Consider the following 25,738-nt stretch of genomic DNA (forward strand, 5'->3'; position numbering starts at 1 on the left):
AGTAGTCTCAGACCTTTGTATTTGTTTGTGATGTATTACAATTTGATTGTTACAAATGAGACAAATACAGTGTGCACCATTAGAGCTAGAGCTAGAGTCTGTTTCGGAGCTCTCAGACATACTGTAATAATTTATCCAGCCTGGCATCTACAGTACAGGGGTGAAGGAGCAGGAGCACAAACCATTCACCTCAGCTCAGGGTTAGAGCTATAAATAAATACCTTCTGCTGTTTCTCTCCTTGTATTTATCACTCCCTCTCTCTCTTTCTCTCTGTCTCATCTAAATTGTACCAGGGCAGATTGTTCATTTTGTAGCAGTTTGTTTATATGATGTTTGCATTTAAGGCAGAGACATGTTCTTATGTTCAAGCTTGAGTTGGACAGCTGTCATCTAATTGGTCAGTCAGGAACAGTGGGGCATTCTGGTCAGGTGTTCTTATAGTAATCACATCATTCTGTTCTATTTGATGGGGTTTTCTCCTGTCTTATAACCCATATGTAATTAGGGCTGGGGAAAAAGATTGATTTTTCGATTAATCGTTTTTAAAAATGGGGTCGATTCGATATCGATCCCCAAAAGCCACAAATCAATCTTTTTTTTTTTTTATCTTTTTTTTTACCGTATTTATTTCCACAAACATTGAAAATAATCTCTGATTGACGTTAATCTTTTTACTAGTCTAATCCACTAGATGTCATCCCCTTTTTTTGTGGTGGGGCCAATGAAAATCTCAAATCGAATTGAGAATCAGATCAAATTGAGATCTTGCGAATCGGAATCAAATCGGGACATCTGTATCGATACCCAGCCCTATATTTTTTCTTAATAGTATCAGACTTTAATCACATGCTTTTATTAAGAGCATCAGCATGCTGTAAAATTATATGAAATTTCAGTGATAAAGGAACCTAACTTGGCTTGCACTTTGAGTTTACAGGCCTCATTTATGCCCCTGTGCTAAAATGAGGATAGCAGATTCTGTTTATAGCTTTTCCAGTGTTTGTAGTTGTGTGTGGTGTGCCTTCGGCGCTCATGACCATAGTCAGCTTTGCAGCACTGTTTAGCCCTGTGACAACCTTTACTCAGACCAACACACATATACAGATTTAGTTCAAGCATAGAGAACTGGTTTGTTAAATATGCTTAATTCCAGCAGCTCATAGAGGTCAGAGTAAAATCACCTCCTGCCATTGACAAAGAGGAGAAATACCTGCTGATAAAAACTCTTTCTCTGTGCTTAGACTGTCCTAACTGACTGCTTTCTCTTTCTTTCTCACAGAGTACAACCATGGAGGAAACTGTAATATGGGAACAGCACACGGTGACTCTTCACAGGGTGAGTGTTGAACTGTCTCTCACTTGGTGCTGCATTTTTCTTCCCCTCTACTTCACCACTCATCATCTTTCTATCTAGGCAGGCTTTCTGTCAGGCTTCAGTATCCTATTGGTTAAGCAATAGTAGCAATTATTTTTATTTAATTTGTTTTTCAGTATTAGTCAAAATGAAGTATTTAATTGTGCATAGTTGTAGATCAACATCATCTAATGCTTTAAAAACACTGTTAAATGTAATCTTTAGCAAATCTTAAAATTATTTTTCAATTAATTTATTTAAAATGACTGATTTTAGTTTTTATTATTTTATTATATTTAATATTTTTAGTCAAAGTAGTTTATAATGTTAACGCTAGCCATTTATCTTGGAAATACTTATTAGCTTGGAGTTTTAAAATCAGTGCAGCCCATTTTACTTTTTGTCTTTCTTTCCTCTCTCTCCCCTCTCTTCTCTTTTGGGATGGCTAGTTACAGGATGTGTGGTCATTGATAACACAATAGCCGATCCCCCAGATGGCAGGAAGTAGTGTGTGAGAGGACAAAATTTCTGCTCTGCTCCACTTCCTGTTCCTTTTCCTCATCCTGCATGTTGCTAGGCTCAAACACATCTGAGTCAGAGTATGAGAAAGAGTGAGAGATTATGCAACAGTCATTTGGGCACAGTATTTTTAAGTTCCCATCTGTAAGAGTCAAGAGTACCGTGGACACAAATCTTGGATCGGTTTCATAACATAATGTCTGTATCATACTTCAGTTCAGTCAGTCCCTCTGTGACCCGTTTTTTGATGTGCTGACATCCTAGACAAGATAACAGGTGTATGAGCACTAAGCCTTTTACTGGGGGCTTTATTATAGGTGGAATCTCTTTAGCTGGCTAACAGTATTACATGGCTGCCTCTGTTACAATACACACAATAAACAAGACTATTCTTCTCCCATATGTGCTCCTCCCCTGCTCTGGCTCTTAATATGATTTATAGCTGTTTGTTTAGAGGACACTCACAAGCCAGATGGTTTGGATGGCAGTGAGAGGTAGAACAGACCAGTACGCGTGTGTGAAGACACCCAGTGACATTAGGAAAAGGCTCTGAACAGAGCTCTGGCCATCTGTCTGGAGTCTGTCTGTCATTCTCTACCTTTTCACTCTCATCTGCCTTTCTTTTTGATTGCTTGAGTGCAAGATTGAGAGCTCAGAGCTTTAGACACCTGGGAGAATGAAAAGCTGGCAGACAGTGCACGCACACGCGCACACACACACACACACACACCACACACCAGACACCACACACACCCCACACACACACACACTTCATCATTCTATCCAATGTAATTTAATTTGAAAGATATGCTGTAAGTTCCAGGAAATCACTCTGTGTGTGTGTATGTGCATGTCCTTTGCAGGCACCAGGTTTTGGGTTTGGAATTGCCATATCAGGGGGCCGTGACAACCCTCATTTCCAGAGCGGAGAGACCTCTATAGTGATCTCAGATGTGCTCAAAGGAGGACCTGCAGAGACCCTTTTACAGTAAGCTGTGTTTATATATCATACATGTGTATATATATATATGTGTATATATATATGTGTGTATTCATACATACATATATATGTATATATGTGTGTGTGTGTAATGTCTGTGTGTAAATGTAAATCTAATTTAAAACTTTCCATTCAATATATTTGTTAAATATTATTTATATTTTATTTATATGTATTTATTAGGGGTGTAATGGTTCACAAAATTCACGGTTCGGTTCGACACAGTGGTGTCACGGTTCGGTACATTTTTGATACAGCAAAAAGAAAGAAATGCCAGAGAAATTTCCTTGATTTAAAAAAAAAAAAAAAAAAAAAAAAATTTTTATTAAAAATATATAATATATATATTTATACAATTTCCTAAATCTTGAAACTTTTAGTTTTATAAATGGGGGTAATCTTTGGATGAAAAAATTATGTTTTGGACATCACATTAAAAATAAGTGCTGGAAAAAGATGTGTGGCGTTCTTGAAAGCATTTTACTATTCCTGCCAAACTTCCATGGTTAGATTTAGTGTTACTACATTATCTGTGGACTTAAAGCATATAACTAGTTCATTCACGGCACAATGTTTCTCATGGTTTCCACGTAAGCGCTGTTTGATCTAATAGAGATCTACTGTTAATAACGGAGAAATTTGAATGCTTCTCACTAGATCTCGCAGCGATGTTATTACTTCAGTGGTGAATTTGAATGCTTTCTTTACTGGATATATTAGCGCTGTGTAGTAAGTAGTAACAGTGTCGCTTGATCAAGCTCGCGGTGCACTGACATTGGTCCAAACTCATAATAACTCCGTGAAGCACAAAATAATGAATAGCGCAGTTTTGTTCCGCTTTTATTACGTTTGCCATTTGATGTTGGGCAGCGTTGTGGTGGTCGTGCCAGCGCGCCTGCTAGGAAAAATGGTCCAACGAATCGTTCGGTTTGTAATGCGTACCGAACCGAATGCCTCGTATCGAACGGTTCAGTACGAATACGTGTATCGTTACACCACTAGTATTTATATTTTTCTTTTCTTCACAAAAATATTTATTTTTGTCTACAGGGAGAATGATAGAGTGGTGATGGTAAACGCTGTCTCCATGGACAATGTGGAGCATGCCTATGCTGTTCAGCAGCTGAGGAAAAGTGGAAAGAATGCCAAAATTGTAAGTTAACATCATCCCTCGTACATTGCATCAGTACTGTACAACCTTGAGTCTTGAATCTGGACCTCAGATGTGAGTAGTGGGCTGTGATGGAAGATGGAAGAACTTGAGGCAGGCAGGATGTGTAGGTGATCTGTCTTGACTGAGCTTTATATTAATCAGTGAGGAATGCTGGGAGTCAAACTGCAGTACTGCATAGTATTTGTCTTTGTGTACGTACAGGAGCTGTTGGTCAGTCTATAGACATTTTGTCATGAGACGCAACCTTTAGGACTACATTTAAAAAAAAGTTCAATTAGTCCTTTAGTGTTTCTTGAATATGAATAATATGGATAGTTATACAATACTATCAATAATAGTGTTACTTTTGGATATTTTTGGATCAGATTCAAGTATTCCAGAGAGCTGTGTAATAATGGTTTATATCTTTTACTCTTGCTAATGTTAAAATATGTTGTAATAACCTCTTTTAATATGTTAAAAATAACAAAATCATCTTATTAATGTTTATATATTCTCTGTTCAGACTATCCGCAGAAAGCGGAAGGTGCAGATTCCAGTAAGTCGAGGGGGAGACAGAGAGACTATGTCAGAGCGAGAGGAAGAGGATGACACTGAGGAGGATGATTACGAAGGTCCAGCAGCACATGCAGGGGGAGCGAGTGGAGGCACGAGCAGAAGGAACGAGCGCAGCAGCAGCACCGGAAGGCGGGACCATAGTAATTCCCGTGAGAGGAGTATTTCCCCACGCTCAGACAGACGATCAGTTGCGTCCAACGTCCCGCCGCGACCTTCCAATGTCACACTCGTCAAGTCCCGCAAGAATGAAGGTGGGCAGAGCTACAGACTGTTAAAAGTTAGAGGACAAACCTCTTAATTGCTATTGAGGGCTTCACCAGAGGATTTGGCAAGTTGACACACTAGAATGTGTAAACAGGTGTAATACAGTCTGTTGTACATTAGCTAATAGCTGTGATTAGTCTACTGGCACAAATAACCACTGGGTGCCTTCAACTAGAACAATGCTGTAGTTAGTTACTCAGTAGTCAGATTATGTCTGTTATTGTTCATTCATGTGTGTATTTTCTGTTGTGTGCAGAATATGGTCTGCGTCTGGCCAGCCACATATTTGTAAAGGACATTTCTCCTGAGAGCCTCGCAGCCCGTGACGGCAACATACAAGAGGGAGACGTCGTCCTAAAGGTATGAGAAACAATGTCTGGGAAGGATCATAGAAAGATGGTTATAGGAAAAGAAGGGAACTGGATAGCCATGTAGTCGCTGGTACCAATACTTGTGTTGTTGCTTCAAAAAGCTTCACGAATGCTTTATTTTCCTGCTTTGTGTTTCTGTTCCTATTAGGAGGTTTGTCTGTGTAAATTGCTGTTGACAGATGAAAAATTGTGAACTTGGCTTCATCTAAAGTCATGAAAACCACTCCAAGTTCATCTGTCACACTCTCAGCTTTCTTCTTATATATGCACCGCCTGCTGTGAACGTGTGGAAGAATTGACTGACAAAGCGCCTCAAAAGCCTTCTCATTGGCTAAATGTAGAATCTGACAGTGGTTTGTGGCCACTGATTATTGTCTGTTTACTGAGACTAGGGCAGATCAGTGTGATATCTCAGCTTGTTTATTTCAGTCACATCTTTCAGCTTAAAGCACCTTTAGGGACAGTAACTTTAAGCACACTCAAAATTAAATGTTTGTTAAACCTCTCTCACCCTCTTTCTTAATGTTTGCATAATTATAATTTCATTTCTACATTAAGAATATTAAAAAGTATTAGCTGGCTGACTTGTTACCAAGTTATTAGTTGTTTAATGGGGGGAATTACTTGACATTTCCACGTTAATTTATGAACTGTTCTCCGCTAAATGAGTCTAGTGCTTACTGAGTGGAGCAGAGCATATCCCACAGAGCACTGGAGTGAAACTGAAGGGCATAGAGTGCACTGCCAGCGGTGCTGTTTTCTTGCAAGGCTCTGTAAATGTAAAATCACGGACGGAACATTTATTTTGCCGTCTATACACTACCATTCAAAAGTTTGGGGTACGTTTATTTTTTGTGTGTGTGTGTGTGTGCTGAAAGAAATCCATACTTTTATTCAGCAAGGAGGATGCATTGTATTTTTGATCAAATAAATGCTGACTAGGTGAGCATAAGAGATTTCTCAAATACAATAAAACATCTTGCCAACCCCAAACTTTTGAATTTTAGTGTACATGATGCGTTTATTTTAGTCAAAGGCAGTTGTGGCCTAATGGTTAGAGAGTCGGACTTGTAACCCGAAGGTCACGGGTTCGAGTCTCAGTGCACTCTTCCACTCTCGTTACCCACAACTGAAGTGCCCTTGAGCAAGGCACCTAACCTCCAATCGTTCCCCGGGCACCGCAGCAAAAACGTCTGCTCTGGGTGTGTGTTCACGGTGTGTGTGTGTTCACTTGGATGGGTAAAATGCAGGGCACAAATTCCATTTTTGGCCACACGTCACATCGCTTTATTTACCTATTGCTATCTGCAGGGCTGTGTGTGTGTGTGTGTGTGTGTGTGTATATGTGTGTGTTTGTTTTAATTATTTATAATTTTTAAAATGCTTCATTTATACAACAGGCTTTCTCAACAGTGATAAGTGCTTCATCTGTGATGTAATTTGACCAGGTCACTTTTAAAGCAGTACTTTACCAGTGTTAATTTTGACAGCAAATTTTTATTTAGTTTTAGTCATAGTCTTTTGACTAAAATGCCTTTTTAGATTGAATAATATTTTAGTCATCTGAATGGTTATAGTTTTAGTCAACTAAATATCATTAGATATTAGTTGACTAAATCTACAGTAGATTTAGTCGACAAAATTCGAATGGGTTTAGTTACATTTTAGTCAAGTCACCTTCATTTATATTAGTGCTTTTAACAATATAGATTGTTTATATATCTATATAGAAGCAGCTTTACAGTGATAATAGGAAATTAAAGTAACAGAGTTTGTTCGGCTTTACAGCAGCTCTAGAATAAAGTTATTGTCCAGCTAAAGTTAGTTTTGATGCATCAATTAAGCATTTCAACTTGCATGCAACATTCTTCATTCTTTCAAGCAGACATAGGCTATTTATTTGTATAAATTAAATATAGATTAATCCTTAATAAAGTTATTAAAGTTATTCAGTCAAGAACATTGAGTGATTTTCTCTTTTTCTTTTGTTGTTTGATTAACATTAATAATGGACAGCAGCAGGTTTATTAGACTGTTTCCACTTTTAGGCCAAATGCACGGATCCAATAAACTGATACACATCCGATATACATGTTTACATTCACTTGCGCTGTGAGAAGCGGCTTTCTGTGTGCGTGCAGAAAACCGGACTGAATTGAGCTCTCTTTCGCATCATCACGCTTTTTCAGATTTATCCATGTGTCTGCCCTTCTCTTTCTCCCACATGTTAACATTTTGTAACATTTTATGAGACATGCTGCAAGTGTATGCCAACTTATGTCCCGCCGGGTAGATCAGCAGTCTTGATTTCGTCAATGAAAAAATGTTGTTGATGATAAATTATGATAAATTATGACAAATTATTCGTCAACGAATTTAACACTGTACTTTACAAAATACCAGACGTATGCATCCGTAGTGTGTTTGAAAATGGTGTTCTCTCCTCTCAATATAGATCAATGGCACAGTGACTGAGAACCTGTCTTTGATAGACGCAAAGAAACTTATAGAGCGATCGAAAGGCAAGCTGAAGATGGTGGTGCAGAGAGATGAGAGGGCGACACTCCTCAACATTCCAGATTTGGACAATAGCATTCCCTCCGCTAATTCAGACAGAGATGGTGAGATTATCTATGTTAAACATGTAGATCTGAAATTGCTAAGTTTAGACTTAAGGTCAAATGCAACTTTATATTTTGTATTGTTTGTTGCATGGTTTCTTGTCCATTTTATTTCCCTTTTTCTTGTAGGATTTTTGCCATTTTCTAAAAGAAAGTAAACTTTGTCTAACTTGATACTTTAAAATCATGATTTGTTTTAACAGACATTTCAGAAATTCATTCACTGGCATCAGATCATTCCCATGAGCGCACCCGTCGCAGTAGATCCCGTTCCCCTGACAAACGCTCAGAGCCCTCTGACATCTCCGGCCACTCTCCGCAGCAGATGAACAACGGCAGGTAAGAGACATCTGAAATGCTTACATTAACCACATAAAACCCCTTGAAGTATATAAAGGACTATTTTTCACTCGAGTCCCTTAATTCACACCCTTTTTATCCTCATCCCGGCTCCCTAATTTTAGGGAGATCAATATATACCATTTGGTCCTCCGGTATAGCTAGAGCAGTAAGGCTATGTCATTCTGGTTAATGTCGATCTCAGGTTTCAGGGTGTCCTCCCTCCTCACCCTTGAGCTTGTGTCCAGTGTCATTAATAATTGTATGAATCAGAATAATCAGTGAAGCAGATGGGTCTGATTTGCACACTTACTTTAACAAATACACCCTCTGTCATTTTTTTTTTCTTTTTTTCGTGAAATATTTATTTAGTTTTGGCTGCACTCACAAGAGAGTGTAAGTGTTGGTCATGGTGCAGTGAGCTGGCTGACTGTAACCCAGTTTGACACTACAGTAGAGCTGAGCTCATGCACTTTAGACGTGTGCACTGAGAAGTGTTGACAGCGTGGTCTGACGGTTTCTTTCAGTGTTGTTTGTTTGCGTGTGTTTGTACAAGAGAGACAATGAAGGACAAGAATCAGTGTGTTTGTATATGGATAACTGTTCTGTGATGCTACAGACCAGTAAAAGCCACAAAAGTTTGGATACATGGCAGATATGAAGCTTGTTTCATAACATATTATGCTATGTGGTAATATTATAAAGTACCATGATATATACAATGTAATAATGCACCGACATTTCAAGAACCTAAAATATTTGTCCGAAACTTCTTTTTTTTACCTGCAGTTTTGAAGGGCCAAAATTATTGACTAAAACAGTTAGGGCTTCTCTGATATAAAGTGTTTTGACTGTGCCTGCATCTATTGTGGGCACACAATGTGGATAAACTACAACAAGTACACATAATGTATTTGCAAAAAATAGTCCTTTTCAGAAGTGTACTATAATTACAATTTCTGTCTAAATACTAGTTACTTACTACAGTTATTGTTACAAAAAAACCTTTCAATTTATTGTTTTTATTTTGTGCAACAAACCACTTTTTGTAACATCTACTTAATGATTAATCAGCTTCAATAATGTAATGTCTTAAATTAGTTTTATTTATTACAAATTAGATGTGTGTGATTTGTTTAATTACACTGTAAAAGAATACATGATCAATAAGTCATATATAAACAAGTCGTCATATGTTTTTACATTGCTTCAACTCATAAAAATAATTTAAGCCATTTTAAACTTTATTTTTTAAGTTATACAAGATTCAACAATTTTTTTTAAGTCAGTTTAAAGTCATTTAAGTTGAAATGTCTTACACAGCCAAGTTGATTGTATTTAAAGAATTAAGGCAGCAAGTTATTTTTTTACATATACTAATTTGATTAAATAAATAGAAAATCGGATTAATTACAATTTTATAATTCATCATTATATCAATAACAGTAGTAATGGTATTATGTTATGGTATTTTGTCGGACACTGTGGTTACTGTGGTACAAGTGGTGGAAGGGGGCCAGAGGAAATCTTGAGAGAGGACAAGTGGAGTATGTAAAACAGGTGGAAGTCAGAAAGAAAGGGCACGAGATAGTGTTTAAATGAACTGCGAGTATGTAAAGACAAAGGGATGAAAAGGATGACAATGCCACAAGGTACCAATCCTTTCCCTAGGGGACATGCCATCCTTCCTGCCATTAAAGCAGCTGCTCTCTACATCCCACATCCCCACACTGCTGCAGGCTGTATTTTAATGAAATTTCACACCTCGCGTCCCCCCACACATCCTCCACCTGTCTGTCTAGAGCTGCGTCTCACTTAATATCTGAACTCAGGTTACACCTCATTATCGGCTCTCTCACCTCAACAAGACACTGATGCCTTTTATGTTTCAGAATTTCCACAGCAGTAGCAATTTTTTGTGTATGTATGTAATGTATGTAGTCTGCCTTAACTTTGCACTTGTAGACAGTGGCAAGTAGTAGACTCATCAATCTCCTCTGAATGATAGTGAATATGAAAGTACTAGAGCTAAAGTCTATTCGGTTTTCATGTCAATAACATTTTCTAGCACATTTCACATTTTTCCAAAGCAGCTTTGCAAAGAATAGTAAGGTGCCTAAAGAAACCCACTGAGTAAGCCAAAGGCGACAATGGCAAGAAAAACTCCCTAAGATGAGTAAAAAACCTTGGGTGACCAACAATCAAATATTTTTAAAGGAAGGAATTTATTCTTTTGTTCAGCAAGGATGCAAAGATATTTATAAAATTACAAAAGAGCTCTATTTCATTTAAAGGGATAGTTCACCCAAAAATGAAAATTCTGTCATTATTTACTCACCCTCAAGTTGTTCCAAACCTGTATGAGTTTCTTTGTTCTGCTGAACACAAAGGAAGATATTTGGAAGAATGTTTGTAACCAAACAGATCTCGGTCCCCACTGACTACCATAGTATATATTTTTCCTACTATGGAAGTCAATGGGGACCGAGATCTGTTTGGTTACAAACATTCTTCCAAATATCTTCCTTTGTGTTCAGCAGAACAAAGAAACTCATACAGGTTTGGAACAACTTGAGGGTGAGTAAACGATGATAGAATTTTCATTTTTGGGTGAACTATCCCTTTAAATGCTGTTCTATTGAACTTTCTATTCACCAAAGAATTCTGATTAAAAAGTGTCACATTTTCACAAATATATTTAGCAGCACAATTGTTTTTAACATTGATAATAATAATAAAAGATGTTTATTCAGCATATTAGAATAGTCTTCAGTGTCACATGGTCCTTCAGAAATCGGAGGAATGGCAGCTGAAAATACACCTTTGCCACCACAGGAATAAATTGCATTTTAAAATGATTAAAATAGAAGTCATTATAAATTCTAATAATATTTCACAGTTAGAAATCTTACCAATCCCAAACTTTTGACTAGTAGTGTACTTAATATATAAACTGACTGTTTTCTCTCTTGACTATCTGGATGATTAATAGTGGTAATACGCTTGGGTTTTACTAAAACACTGATGGTCTAAAAGGCTACTTACTGGGCTTGGACTGCTTGGTTCAGAGGTATTTTGGGTGATGATGAACATGTTTGTCAGTGAGCCAGGTTAATATCTCAGAGCCATGCATCACTCACTCGCCACTGAATAACTGCTCTGTCTCTACACAGGCTGACGGGCTCTTTTCTCACCAGAATGCTCCCGCTGTAAGTGCTGTGCTCTGTAGTCAGTGTAAACAGTGGATAGTACTTGTAGATGGAGTCTGAGTGCATGAATATTAGTTTATTTTTTTGTTTTATGTTTTTTGTGCGTTTTGTCTTGTTTTATATTGTGTGGGTCTTGTGTTCTATATAGACGGTTTAAGTTTTAATGCATTTGATGTGGTGCATTAATATGTGCTTGTAGTGAAATCAGCATGCATTTTGTCACATTGAGCTGGTAGTGCAGAGGCAACTAGCTCTGTATGTATGAGTGTGTGTTTGTGGAAACTGCCAGTGGGTGTCAAGGCTGTTATGCAGAAATGGGCCTGAATTAATTTTCCTGCATGTGTGTTCATTAACCTTGGCACACAAGAGATGGCACAATTCCCTCTGAAATGTGTATCACCAGATGGGTTTCTCCTCACAGTACAAGTCACAGAGATACTCTCTGTCTGAGCCATCAGCTTTTTAATTTCTCTCCTCTACACATAGTTTCTCAAGAGCACTTAAGTGTGTTGATTCAGTGTTGTCTTAGTTTAGGGTAGGCAAGTTTATTTATATAGCACATTTCATATACAATGGTAATTCAAAGTGCTTTATATAAGCATAATAAAGGAAATAAGAAATAATCAGACATGTAGAAAGTGATTTAAAACTGCATGCGGAAAGAAAGGTGAACCTAAAATGTGTCAGTTAAATGGATTAAATTAAAATTAATAAAAACGCTGTAAAAATAAAAAAAAACAAATTAAATATTAATAAATAAAAGAATTAGTATGTATTTGTTTGTATATTATATATTTTTATGTGTAAAGTAATGTACCATATTATTGCCTAATTTCAGAACAAGATGTGGCTAATTTTTTTATTAATTATTATATATATTTTCATTAATCTCAAATCTTGAAGTTGGATCCAGCTGTGAATGGCGTAATAATCATCGTGTTTGTAATGAACTGTCTATATTTCTTGGTGACTCAAACCTAGTGATGTAGTAGGTCTTTTAGGTTCATAGCCTATTGTATATGTATATTTGCAAAGTAATTTTCCCTGCATTTATTCATAATTAAGAAACAAAGCACAAGCAGTGGCTGCAGTGCCATAGTGTCATATGTTCTGCTTGTAATAGGGATATCAATTTATTTTTTACTTTTTTTGCTATGTAATAGTTACATCAAGAACAAGATGAGTGTTCATTTACACAATTTTACACACAAAATATAAATGATAATTTATTTGCATAGTGTAAAGGGGTTTGTTTATATAGGGGTTCAATTTCTATTCTGAAATGTGCAGGGAGACAAATTGCCCTTATTGGAATGGAAAGACATGTCAGTGAGATTGTAATAGGTCACATGAGAAATAAATACAGAATGAAGTGAGCAGAGATTTAGCCTGTGTGTGTGTGATAGATGTGTTAGTGCAGAGAAAACCAACAGAGCAAAAGGAGAGCCTGGGATTTATGTAGGCTTTTGTGTGTGTCAGCGCATATTTGTGCATGTCCAGGGCCTCAGAGATTTAAAGCCAGGTTCACACTGTATGTTTTTGGCCACGATTTGGCCGTCTGAGACAAATTTTGAGAATCCTAAAATTCTTCTGATCCTAGGCCAAAATCTGAAGTCTATGAACACTAGTTTGGCATGTTCTCAGACGGCTGTTGCGAAAAAAATCAGTTTCAGACAATTTTATGCACAGTCCTTTAGTGTGACTTCTCCTACGACAACTGTCAAATCAAAAACCAGTAGGAGCGCAGAACCTGATGACACAATTAGTGAGACAACAACAAACCACCACTTGCTCCACACACATCGTCTTTGTTTTTTCTTTTCAAGACAAGCCCTGATCGGTTTTAGTTTGCTAGCCATCTTTTCAATCCAGCATTTAATTGCATCTCACAGTCACTGAACATGTCACTGATTGATGATTTAAAACTCTGCACAAGTTTTTTTTTATCTGTCTGTTTTTAACGTGTCTTAACTGCTGTACAGTCTGATATTTAATGACCACTGAGATCATACAGTGTGACATGGCTTACAGCGGGGATCATGTTCGTACAGTCTGACAAGCAACAGTCGTAAAGGACTGTTATTAATTGTACATTGTACAATAAGTCAAAGTACACTGCCAATCTAACAAAGGTTCTCTTTTTCATTTTCATTTCTATATTCTTGGTAGAAATCTCTTTGCTTTTACTGATTATGCTAATAACAATGCTAATTGCATTCATCAAAGACTAAATGAATATTTTGGGAGTGGTCTGTTTCCTGTCTGAGTCATTCTGTACCAACCAGAGTCATGTGACTAAGGTTCTAGAGGGCCGTCCAGATCCTGAACTCATCAAATGCTTCTCCAGCTTTCTTTGTCTGTCAAAATGATCAAATGTAATGTAAATGTAAAAATCCTTAAGTCTGAATGTGCAACAGGGAGTATTTGTGATGCATCAAAGCATTTCAAATATCTAATAGTTGTGCAAAAGTTCATTTACAGTTTTAAAAGAAGCTCTAGTGTCTGTCCTAGTTTTAAGCAAGAGAAAAATTATACAGTCTGACCTAAAGCACTGGCATCTGGTGCTGTCTAATGAGCAATCATTATCTCTGCTTTTTTCAAGCATTGTTTGTGATCCTTTTCTTTTGTTTACATTCAGCATTGTTTTCTCCTGAGGACATTCCCATATTCATGTGGAGCAAATATAATGTCTGATGTTCTGAGAAATGTCCACACATAATAACCAAATTCACAAGCACAGTTTCTGAAATGTCACCAAATGCAAGTGATTTATTTGTTATTGACTTGTCCCAAAGACATGCTAACGTTGCAAAAATCCCAGCTGCCCAATAATGTCACTGGTAACCAGGGGTTAACTGGGATTTCGGAGGTGTGGGAACCCAAAAAAATTCAAAAGTAATACTGAGAATGCATAGTTATTTTTCAGTATTAGTATTGTCGTCAGAACATCCCTTGAAATAAAATATTTAATATCTAATATCTATTAATTGGCCTGTATAATTAATAACTTTTTTTTTTTCTTTAAGATGAATCCCTTAAACTGATATACTACAACCCTTTAAATTTGATTTGTCTGCTATTATGCATGTATGTCATAATTCAACTTAAATGCATAATTACATAGAATATTTTTATTATTTTAAATGACAAATAAAGTGATTTTTATATATATATATATATATATATATATATATATATATATATATATATATATATATATAAAATAAAAATCAGATGACCGCTGGGTCAAGTTTAACTTCTTACATCATGAAGTGATGTAATCTCATCATCCCGTACCTCAGGGATGGGGAACATTGGTCCTGGGGTGCTGCTGTCCTGCAGAGTTTAGCTCAGCCTCCAACCCTGATGAAAAACTCATCTGCCTGTAGCCTTAGTAATCCAGAAGACATTGGGTCTCATTTACTAAGCATGCATACGCACAAATTTGTGCGTGAATTATGTGTACAAACAATTTTAAGAACAAGTCACGAATCATCAAAATGTTGTAATAAAATTTATTCAAAATGTACGAAAAAATATAGTAACAACTGAAACCACACGTAGGCGAAAAGCGCTTTGGCTACTCTGAATGTCCTTATAATCGTGTTAAGAAGTTATATTTCATCCCAACACGACTATAATTATTATACTATATAGTATAATTAAACTATTATACTATAACTATAATTAATTACATAATCCATATATAAAATTTTATAATCAAATTATTAAATAATACAATCTAATTAATCTTAAATACATTCCATCATATACAGGTAAAGAGTAAGAAAAGCTGCGTTATAGCTTCAGCTGTGAGGTTTCTCTGAATAAAGCAGAGCTCTGTAATCTGGGTCTGTATAAAAAAAAAGTATTTAGAGAACTGGTGAGAATGGCACACCTGGCATTGCTCGAGGATTGGGCGAGAGCGCATCTGCAAACAGCGGCAAGTTTGATGAGTATGACGAAAGGCTGTGCGGAAAGCGTGTGCGGAAAGCCCTTATATGGAGATTGTTTGGGTGTGTTTTATGCAAATGACTAACCTTGTGCACACGGCCGATCCTTTAGAATACTCCAAATTCACTAACATCAGAATGATGTTAAGAACAAATTCATGGACGATTCATGTACGTACAAACATGTTGTGAATGTGCGTTCAAATATAAAATAATCAATGCAATTATTAGTGAATGAGACCCATTGGTTAGCTTGTTTTTGATGAGGGGTTGAAGCTAAATTCTGCTGGACAGCAGCACTCCAGGACTGAAGCTGCCCATCCCTTCCCTTTCTTTTACATAGCTACATTTACTGAAAATGTTATGCTGATAGTGTAGTTTGTAAAAATGTGCATTAAATATAGAAGTATTTTCACTTGAGAAACTTTTTCAAAAGAAAATGTACTGGAATTAAAAATGCTGTTCTTGAAAAAAAATAAAGTGTTCAAATGTACTCTCTAAATGAAGGCAGATTGTATGAAATGGATCACACACACAAAAAGTTGGTCCCATTTCTAACTGAGAGAAAAAATCCATTAAGGTCTTACAAATTCAGTACATTAAGCCATAGTAAGCTTTTTTTCCACATTAAGGTTTAGAATGTCCTCAACACACTTTTTCACAGCATGCATTGCGCACTCATCAAGAGTCAACGAGCTGCCGACTGCTGCAGAATGCGCGTGATGGAGTGACGCGGCAGTGCAGATCCTGCGTCTCTCTATATGTTCGAGTAAATAAATGGGAGTGGGAATTCCCGCATTATGAATGTGGCACTTGCTGAAGTTATTAACATTGTATGCAATACCCGCAACCTCGCACCAAATTTCAGGCCCTGTAGATATACAGATCATCTAGTTAGCAGAAATCAATAATTTACCGTAACATGTTTCTTCAAATTAGAAAATTAATACAGGTATTTTTAACGATGTGCTTCCACAGCAGTCATAATTAACAGCAGTTACTGTGCCTTGGTTAAAGTTTGCAATGTGAATTATTTATGCAACTACTCTCTCCCTAGCCACATTGGCGGATAAAAATAAAATTAAGTATAAGTATCCATTACATCCAGGGCCGGAGTGGGGCCACTTTTCAGCCCGGGAGTTTCAGGCCCAAGACTGGCCCACTTTTTCCATGGTGGAATTCCAAATTAGCACTTTTTCCAAACTGGATAAATGAAGCAACAGTTCAGCTCTTACTATGGTGTAGTTTTTATTAATACCATGGTTCAACAAATAATGTAAAGGTTAAATAATAATTAACTTAAGCTGAGAAGTTAACAAAAAATATTCCACTATTCCACAAGGATAGGTTGATAAATTAACAAAAGCAGAAAGAAAGAAAGCAAGCAAGCATTTGAAATGTATCCCACTCTTCCACAAAGAGGCATATTGAACTAATGTTTACACATTTAGCCTATTTGTATTCAAAAATATTCAAACATAATGCTTTTTTAATCAAAAAACGTGATACCTACTCTCAGATAAATGAGGCCTATGATTAATGAGATGCAAATAGAAATATAAAACTAGTCCTAATTGAAAGAAAACAAGTTGACAAAAAGATTGAATCCAATATTGGGTGATAATATAGTATAATGAGAGATTTTATAAGCTATTTTTTGTAGGCTGGTCATTTTTTACCGGGAACACCACAAGTGTGACTATGTGCCATTTTGTACAAAATAAAAGTTTTTCAAAACAAATTTCCTGGTGAAAAATTAATCTGTGATCAACAGTGCAAATTTTTTCATAGCTTGAGTTTTGTTATCATCAATATTAAATTGCATAATATTTGCAAAGTCTATGAATCGCCATGTATTTGGTGATACAAAAAGGCTAATATTTTAATAAAATTTAATATTTTGCTTGTGAATAGGTTGACAACGCTACAACAGTATTAGCCGAATAATTACGTTGGTAATGCTAATCATTACTAAACCTATCTCTCTTTACCTGTTGCCACTTGTGTTTGTCCTTTTGAAAATAAATCTGTAATCTTGGCACATTTGGCAGCATCCTCCTCCAATGCCTTTCTTTTTTTCAACCTGGCTTTTTCAGCCCCTTCTGGCCTCTTCCTCCCATCCATCCTCCCTGACGCGTACCGTTACGGTAGGGCCGGCCCAGCTATTGGTAGGCGCCGGCGGTGCCGCGGTAGCCTACCTGAGAAATTTTTTTGGAAAGACGGGTTATGGACCCAACCAACTCTATGGGAGGGGAGGGGAGAACTCCCTCTCATGGTACAACCCATGCAGAGGCTGCGCGCTGCGGTGTCAGAATACGGAACGTGTGTAGCCTAATGTAACTAACGTGACAAATGTGAAAAAAAGAAGAAAAAAATCCTCGACCGGCCCAAAAGTGAAGCGGCCCACCGGGAATTCTCCCGATTACCCACCCCGGGCCTGATTACATCACTATATAAGTTATCATCTATATCTTGATGTCAATTACATCAGTATATAAGTTACATCACTTATGTACTAAAGTACAAGTACACCATTTTTAAACTACTCGAAAAAAGTAACATTTTTGATAACTATTTAAAGGGACAGTTCACCCAAAAATTAAAATTCTGTCATCATTTGCTCACCTCAGGATGCTCTCAACCTGTAATATTCATGCAGGTTTGGAGCAACTTGAGGTGAGTAAATGATAGATTTTACATTTTAGGGTGAACTGTCCCTTTACAGTAACGTGTATATTTGTAATTCATTACTTCACACCCCTGCTTATGAGCAGAGATCAGATCAGACTCAGTTGGTGACTGTGCTGCTGTGTGTGTCTGTAGCCACAGGAGTCGTGAGGAGGAGCGCATCTCTAAACCAGCGGCTGTATCCACTCCAGTTAAGATGGCCGAGGACGCACTTCTGGCACCGTCTACAGATCAGCCCGGAGACAAACAGATCCCTCCACTGCCAGGTTGGGACTTTCACCTCCAGACTTTCTGCTGTCTTCTGTCTTTCCTTCTGCTCTTCCACTTTCTTATCTCCCCAGTCCAGTGGCGTGTGGCAGACCTCTTAAAAAAGGCCAAGTCACCTCTCCCTGTTTTTTTTCTTGCTTTTTAGTCCAATGTAAATTCATGTTGCATTTCCATGTGATGTTTACAGAGCCCTGCACATGAGATGCAGACAAAAATATGTCATGGCCACAAATTAAGAATTCATTCTCTTGTCATAGTAAATCGTGGCCACCTTTTACTAATTTGTTCACTCTTTTGTTTTGTTAAATCGTGATCAGAAATTAAGAATCCGTTCCCACAAGTTATTTATTCATTCCCTTGTTTTAGTAAATCATGGCCATGTTGAACTATTTTGTTTCCTTGTGTTGATTTAACTAAATCAGGGGAATGAATTACTACAACATGGCCCCGATTTAGTAAATCAAGGGAACAAATTATTATATTGTGCACACAATTTCAGACCTGTCCTCTCCTAGTTGTCTCTCTATACTTTTCTGCTGTTTACTCCATCCTGATCTGGAATGCCCAGATCTGACCTTGCTTTGCTCTGGTTTTTCATGTTCTTTTTGGTCTGATTAATAACCAAAGAGTATGTTGTAAAAGAACTGTGTTTTTATTGATGCACATCATCATCAAAGTCTAACAGAGATATGTGTTTAGAGCCAAAACCAGTGTATGCACAACCTGGGCAACCTGATGTTGATCTGCCAGTCAGCCCCTCTGATGCCCCTGTGCCCAGTGTCGCCCATGATGACAGCATCCTTCGGTCAGTGGTGTTGCATAATCTGTACTCATGTCATATTCCCACTTGCCCTTTCTAGAGATTTACTAGCCAAGTAAGCTTTCTGTATTATCGTACAGATACACAGGTGCAAATCATTTGAAGCCACACACAGCACAAACAATGCCATGTAAGTCCATGGAAAATTAACCCAGTTTTATTCTGTTTACCAGGCCTAGTATGAAGCTGGTGAAGTTTAAGAAAGGAGAAAGCGTAGGATTGAGGCTGGCAGGAGGAAATGATGTGGGGATATTTGTGGCTGGTGTGCTGGAGGACAGTCCTGCTGCTAAGGAAGGCCTGGAGGAAGGAGACCAGATACTCAGGGTGAGGATCTTATTTTACGTTTACATCTTTTAGAGCTTTATAGTGAGGTCTTTCAACATGGATCTAGCATCAATTTAAAGAACATGCACTAAATTTGACCATAAATATGCTCTTAATAATATCCTGCCCCTCCTAGTGTTTGTTTGGTTACAGGTGAAGTCTGTATACTTTTGTTAAAAATTATAAAATAAAAAAGATTATTAATTAAAATTCATCTTTTGTTAAAATTAAATGGTTAATAGTTCAAATTAAAATGTGTGTGTGTGTAATTTTAACAAAAGATGTTTTTTTTAATTGCAACTAGTGGCATTTCTTGTGTAAACATCACATATTTAGCAGATACAGTAACATGCTTTATCATATCTGAGAAAGCTAGTCCTAAGAAAGCATGTGTTTGATTGTTTTGCTACTGAACATCTGTTGTTGACTAATCTCTATACTGTAACACTGTGTAACATCCCACTTTTTCTCAGGAAAATATGAAGACACTGTGTGACCCCTGTGGCTGTGGGCAAAAATAATCATGACATACTCCTGCTCTGACTCAGTGCCTGTCTCTCCTCTGTTTTCAGCTTTCCTTTGTTTAGCCTTTGGCTGCACAATGGCACTCATTGTTTAACTCAAGCCTCCAGTAGTCTTACACTATTGTCAGTTGCTATGTGTAATACAGTGAGTCTAAGTCAGGCTCATTTAGGCTTGTTTATCACCGAGCACATTTTAATTATACATAGACAGCTTTGTGCCTCTCCCACACTAGTCCCAGAGCAGGTCGTCACAGTGTCCGTACACACGCGTGTATGAAAGTTCCTGTTCCTGCTTCACAAACACACACTCCTTAGATTCCAGGCCCTGCCTCACAGCGAGACTCCCAGCTCATTGTTTTTCTCTTTCCATTTTGTCAAGGGTGACTCAACGTTCACCTCAACTCTTTTTTTTCTCCCTGAGATTGTGACTTTAAGATAAAGTAGAAACACAGAAAAGTGGATTTGCTCTTTTTTTCTCTCTCTGCTTCTCTTCATTTCTGTTTCCACTGTCAATAAACAGTGTATTGTTAAGTTACAGCACCGCAGAGATCTAAGGCCTGTTTTCTTCTTGCACTCCCTACTGTTCGTAGGTTAACAATGTTGACTTTGCAAACATCATTCGTGAGGAAGCAGTGCTGTTCCTGCTGGATCTTCCCAGAGGTGAAGAGGTCACCATCCTGGCTCAGAAGAAGAAAGATGGTAAGCAGATGGATACGGCTTTCATGTATTGATTATGTTGGCCTATGATCACTTATTACATGGTTCTCGAATAATATTCGAAAGCCCTCCATTCGAAGTTAATATGTACCTCTGGTACTTCTTTTGTAATAAAAATGATTAAACAACAAAAAAAGCAAGTTTATTGTTTTACATCTCTATCTATTTTTTTTATTTATTTTTTTTACATTTTAATTAATATGTTATTATTAAATTACTAAATAACTATGTAATTTAATAAATAAATAACTTTAACTAAATTTGAAGACTTATTTGTGCACTCCTGGAAGTTTCCTTGAGGATCCATAAACCTTGTTTATACTTTCACCTGGCTCCACACCGTGAGCCTCTGCTGACTGTGCGCATACCTCCCCAAACTGACGAGGCGTATATACTTGATGTGCTCACCATTGTACTATTCTTTGAAAGGACAGGGGGGGCGACTCTGAGTGATTGTTGCCTAAAACATCAGGAAGCATCAATGAGAAGTAAAGTACACATGTGACAATGCTCCTTCGCGCTCGTGTGGATGCGGCGGGTATAAGCCAAGCTTTAGTGTAAGCCCCGCCCCCCAGGTCGAGAACCACTGCTCTAGATCAGAATATTTCATTCTGATTGGTCAGTTGCAGCATTTTGCAGTCAAATGTCTTCCGTGATCAAATATCTTTCAGTAATAATTGCTAAAATGCCTGATCATTGATTTATCACGCTGTGCTACTATTGTGTCTCATATAACTCTAGCCTTTTTCTTCTCACATAAATTAATTTCCAAATTGAAAACCAAATTTCTTTGGTAAGTACTTCTGTAATAAGTGGGATGCAATGCAGTCAGATGGATGATTATAAGACCCCTCTGCTTCCTTTTGGGGTCATTATCACCATGTTTGGGTTTATTTTGTAATGATGACCACTTAAATAAATACTTGTATAACTTACCCTATTGTTTAGTTAGGTAAGATTCAATCGTTCATACTAAGAAAGGTATTTAGTGTTATTATGAATCTGTTCCTCATGACTTCCTGTTAACCATCTCATTTATATCCTGTCTTCCAGTGTACCGGCGAATAGTGGAGTCTGATGTGGGCGACTCCTTCTACATCAGAACACACTTTGAGTATGAGAAAGAGTCTCCTTACGGGCTGAGCTTTAATAAGGGAGAGGTGTTCAGAGTGGTGGACACCCTCTACAACGGAAAACTGGGCTCCTGGCTGGCCATCCGCATCGGGAAGAACCACCAGGAGGTGGAAAGAGGCATCATTCCCAACAAGAACAGGTAACCACTTAGTTAAGAACCAGCCAAATAGTACACAGTTTAGTAGATCATATATAGATCACTATAATACTGTTTTTTTTATTTATTTTGTGTAATGCATGATTAACTATATGCAAGTTTGTGATGCTAGAGAGAATTAACTACTAAGTTAAGTAATTTTTTCTTATTCATATGGTTGAATTGGATCAATGAAGGTTAGCAGCAAATACATTGATTAATAAAGCGAGATTAAACACATATAGCATATTTGTGTTAACATTTTGCATTTGCAGTTTGCATTTCACGGTTTTTATTCATTTTGAGGAATACTGAATCTGTTTTTGTGCAAGTGAGATGAGTTAATGCAAACTCGCATTTAGTATAGAACTACAACAACCATCATGTTTACATTACATTACACAGCGCTTCTGCAACTTTACTCCCGATTTCTCTCAACATGGGGACAAGAGAGGTGTTATTAGTCAATAAACGGAAATCCAAGCTACTTGCGTAACTCGTTTTAAAAGTAATGCGTTACTTTACTAGTTACTTAAAAGTAAAGTGACCTGATTACGTAACTCTCCTTAACTAATAATGTCTTGCTCTCAACACTGCTTCTAACTAAAGCTGACCTTGTTTTGCCATCTTCTCTTCAGGGCAGAGCAGTTATCAAGCGTACAGTACACACTCCCCAAAACTGCAGGCGGCGACCGAGCTGACTTCTGGAGATTCAGAGGTCTACGTACTTCAAAGAGGAACCTGCGGAAGAGTAGAGAAGATTTGTCAGCTCAGCCTGTTCAGACCAAGTTCCCTGCTTATGAAAGGGTGGTTCTTAGAGAGGGTATGTATGTATTTATGCATGTTAGATACGGATGCACAATATATCGGTTTCATATTATGTTCATATCAGCTGAAATTTGAGATTTTTTTTTTTATCGGTATCAATATTGTATACACTTCAGCTGATATTGGTGTATAATTGTGCATGCTCATTCATACATTTAAATAACCTTTTCCATCATCTAATGCTCACTTAAATTAATATTAAAAAAATATGTTAAATGTAAACTTTATCAAATCTCATTTTCAATCAGCAATCTCCTTTAGCAATTTCCATTTTTCATACTTTGTTATAATATTCTGATGCCTAAATTCTCGTATTTTTTAAATGCATGTAAAGTTTGAATATTGGTCATTCAGTAATCTTAAAATAGCTATATTTCTGTTTTGTTTAAACTAAAGCAGAGGTGTTTTTCTCTATGTCGTTTTAGCTGGGTTCCTGAGACCGGTTGTGATCTTCGGACCAATCGCAGACGTGGCACGAGACAAACTGGGGAGAGAGGTGCCTGACCTGTTTGAGCTTGCAAGTGAGTGTCCATTTATTAACACGCATCCCTTGATAAGACACAGCGCTTCAGTTTTCTAATCCACCTACCTGTGCAGCATACTTGAGCAGTTACAGCTGTCCTGCTCTCCAGTGTCAGTAGCGCATTTAAAATTCAGCTTGTAAACTGATTCCTTGAGTGGCCACTGGCTTTATTTACATAACATGTATGACTGTATTTGCTTTTCAGAGACACAGCACCCAGATGGAAGGGAAAGTACGTTGCATACAGTAGTCACATCAGCTCACTCCATCAGTAACCATAGTTACTAGAGGCTGTGCATTATTATGGCATCCCTTATTTTAGTTACACCAAATCGACACTGCTTGAAATGGTAATGAGAAATAATCTAAGGTGTGTTCATGCTATCGACAGCTCCAAACCCCCCTCCCCAACCCTTCAGTCATGCTTGAGAGGAGATAAAGGCACATTGCTCATTGATTTCCCCCATCCCAAGCACCTGCTTCCTGTGTTATTTTGTGATACTTTGGGCTTTTTTCTTTTTCTTTTTCTTTTTCGCTGAAAATACTTCCTGTAGTTGCTGCTTTTTCAGAGCCATGATATAGTAAAGGATACAGATGTAGGTCTACAGATGCTGTCTTAAAGGGGTAGTTCACCCAAAAATAAAAATTGTCATTAATTATTCACCATTGGACCCCATTGACTTTCACTGTATGAAAGAGAGAAAAAACTAACTTTTGGATTTGAACAACATTAGGATGTTGACAGTATTTTAGTTTTTGGGTGAACTTATCACATTATATAATTTATCAATGTCAGGAGCCACCAATGGCTCCTAAAGTTTAAAGCACACTTACTTCACCATGTAATGACCTTCTGGTTTCACTCTGTAATGTCAAACGTTCTTCAGACATTCCAGACCCCTTCTTAGTCTCTGTGGTGTACAGTTGTTCCTATTCCCTCCACTTTATATAATGAATATTCATATTCGCAAATCTATAGTTAATTAAAATGCACCACATTGATGTTACACGTATGGGACGTTTGAACAGTCTGCAGGTGCTCATATTGTGTATGCGGGCGCATGCGCACATCCATGTTGAATTGCCTTCTCACTGAATGCTATTGAGGAGTGAAGATGCTGATGTCCTGCATCTCTGGAAGTGTATGTGTATGCTAGTATGGATTATGTTTTTTCTTGCGTAGAGAGTGAACCCAGAGATGCCGGCACTGACCAGCGCAGCTCGGGGATCATACGCCTTCACACTATCAAACAGATAATCGACCGGGTGAGTTCTCTTACACACTTAACACATGCAAAATTGTTTAAGGCACATAGTGCAATGCAGGAACTTTCTGAATGGCACTACTGCCTCCTGCTGGTGGATTTTGGTACAACCACTGATCTATATAGAATGACATTATATAGTCATTATATAGGTCAGTGGGTACAACACTTTTTTTTGAGACTCGGTCTCTTGAGTGTTTTTGTATGTTTTCTGCAGGACAAGCATGCAGTGTTAGACATTACTCCTAATGCAGTGGATCGGCTGAATTATGCTCAGTGGTATCCTATCGTGGTGTTCCTGAATCCTGACAGTAAGCAGGGTGTGAAGACCATGAGGACTAGACTGTGTCCCGAGTCCAGGAAGAGCGCTAGGAAACTCCATGAGCGTGCACTCAAACTGAGAAAGAACAACCACCATCTCTTCACAGGTAAACACAGATGTTTTTTGAGGTTGTGTATTCTTCAATGTTAGTCGTAGACCCTTGCAGTAGACCCGAAGCTTGATGGTATTAATATAAGTAACATTATATATATTCTTTTTTCTTTATTTGGCCTGTGATCAATCATTCCGGTGGATGATGCAGGTCACAGCATTTCTTCCATCTGCGTCTGTCTCTGGCTGTGTGGATCCAGGTTTTGTCAAAAACTCTTCTTTAGGGAATCTGACCATCGCGTTAGTGGGTGTCTGAGTGAGCTACGTGCCCAGCCCATCTGTGCTTTTTCTTAGCTGCATCCGTGCTCGCATCTTTCACCCTTGATCCCGCAAACAGTTATTTGTAATCTTATCTCTTCGTGTGAATTTGAGCATTCTTCACTCCATTGCTCTTTCAGTTACAGTGAGTTTCTGTTCATCTGTTTTAGGAGACCATGTCTCACTCCTGTACAGTAGTACTGGTAGTATGGTGGTGGTATTGAAGAGATGGGCTCGTAGGGTTGGTTTGCTGATGGTAGTGATAAGGCCGGACTGGGACACATTTTTTAGGCCTGGAAGTCTAACACCCATCCAGGACATCCAGTACACCCACAACAGATTTTGGAACCACAGAGAAGAGAGAACCATATTTTTTGTATGGCCATCACATAAAAAAGGTTTCAATCCTTAGGCTGGGGCCGTGCAAAATAATTCGTTTTTTTCTTGAGCTGCACCTT

The 25,738-nt window shown here is 37.7% G+C and overlaps 1 protein-coding gene across 12 annotated transcripts in view; it reads left to right on the plus strand.

Moving 5' to 3' along the window:
- Positions 1-25,738, plus strand: part of tjp1a (tight junction protein 1a) — a 123,943-nt gene that overhangs the window by 84,928 nt on the left and 13,277 nt on the right. For 6 of the 12 annotated variants that reach the window (XM_084405713.1, XM_084405714.1, XM_084405708.1 and 3 more), the window contains 17 exons: positions 1,281-1,337; positions 2,738-2,862; positions 3,925-4,027; positions 4,554-4,857; positions 5,127-5,230; positions 7,697-7,862; positions 8,066-8,201; positions 18,187-18,317; positions 19,018-19,123; positions 19,312-19,462; positions 20,577-20,685; positions 21,757-21,976; positions 22,612-22,796; positions 23,227-23,322; positions 23,530-23,556; positions 24,508-24,590; positions 24,807-25,017. In XM_084405713.1, the coding sequence (XP_084261839.1) occupies positions 1,281-1,337; positions 2,738-2,862; positions 3,925-4,027; positions 4,554-4,857; positions 5,127-5,230; positions 7,697-7,862; positions 8,066-8,201; positions 18,187-18,317; positions 19,018-19,123; positions 19,312-19,462; positions 20,577-20,685; positions 21,757-21,976; positions 22,612-22,796; positions 23,227-23,322; positions 23,530-23,556; positions 24,508-24,590; positions 24,807-25,017 (2,314 nt within the window). The remainder of the gene's footprint in view (positions 1-1,280; positions 1,338-2,737; positions 2,863-3,924; positions 4,028-4,553; positions 4,858-5,126; positions 5,231-7,696; positions 7,863-8,065; positions 8,202-18,186; positions 18,318-19,017; positions 19,124-19,311; positions 19,463-20,576; positions 20,686-21,756; positions 21,977-22,611; positions 22,797-23,226; positions 23,323-23,529; positions 23,557-24,507; positions 24,591-24,806; positions 25,018-25,738) is intronic. The other 6 variants (XM_084405711.1, XM_084405712.1, XM_084405718.1 and 3 more) reach the window with 1 other exon arrangement.

The sequence above is a fragment of the Rutilus rutilus genome (genome assembly GCF_951802725.1).
Source record: "Rutilus rutilus genome assembly, chromosome: 3".
NCBI classification, from domain to species: domain Eukaryota; kingdom Metazoa; phylum Chordata; class Actinopteri; order Cypriniformes; family Leuciscidae; genus Rutilus; species Rutilus rutilus.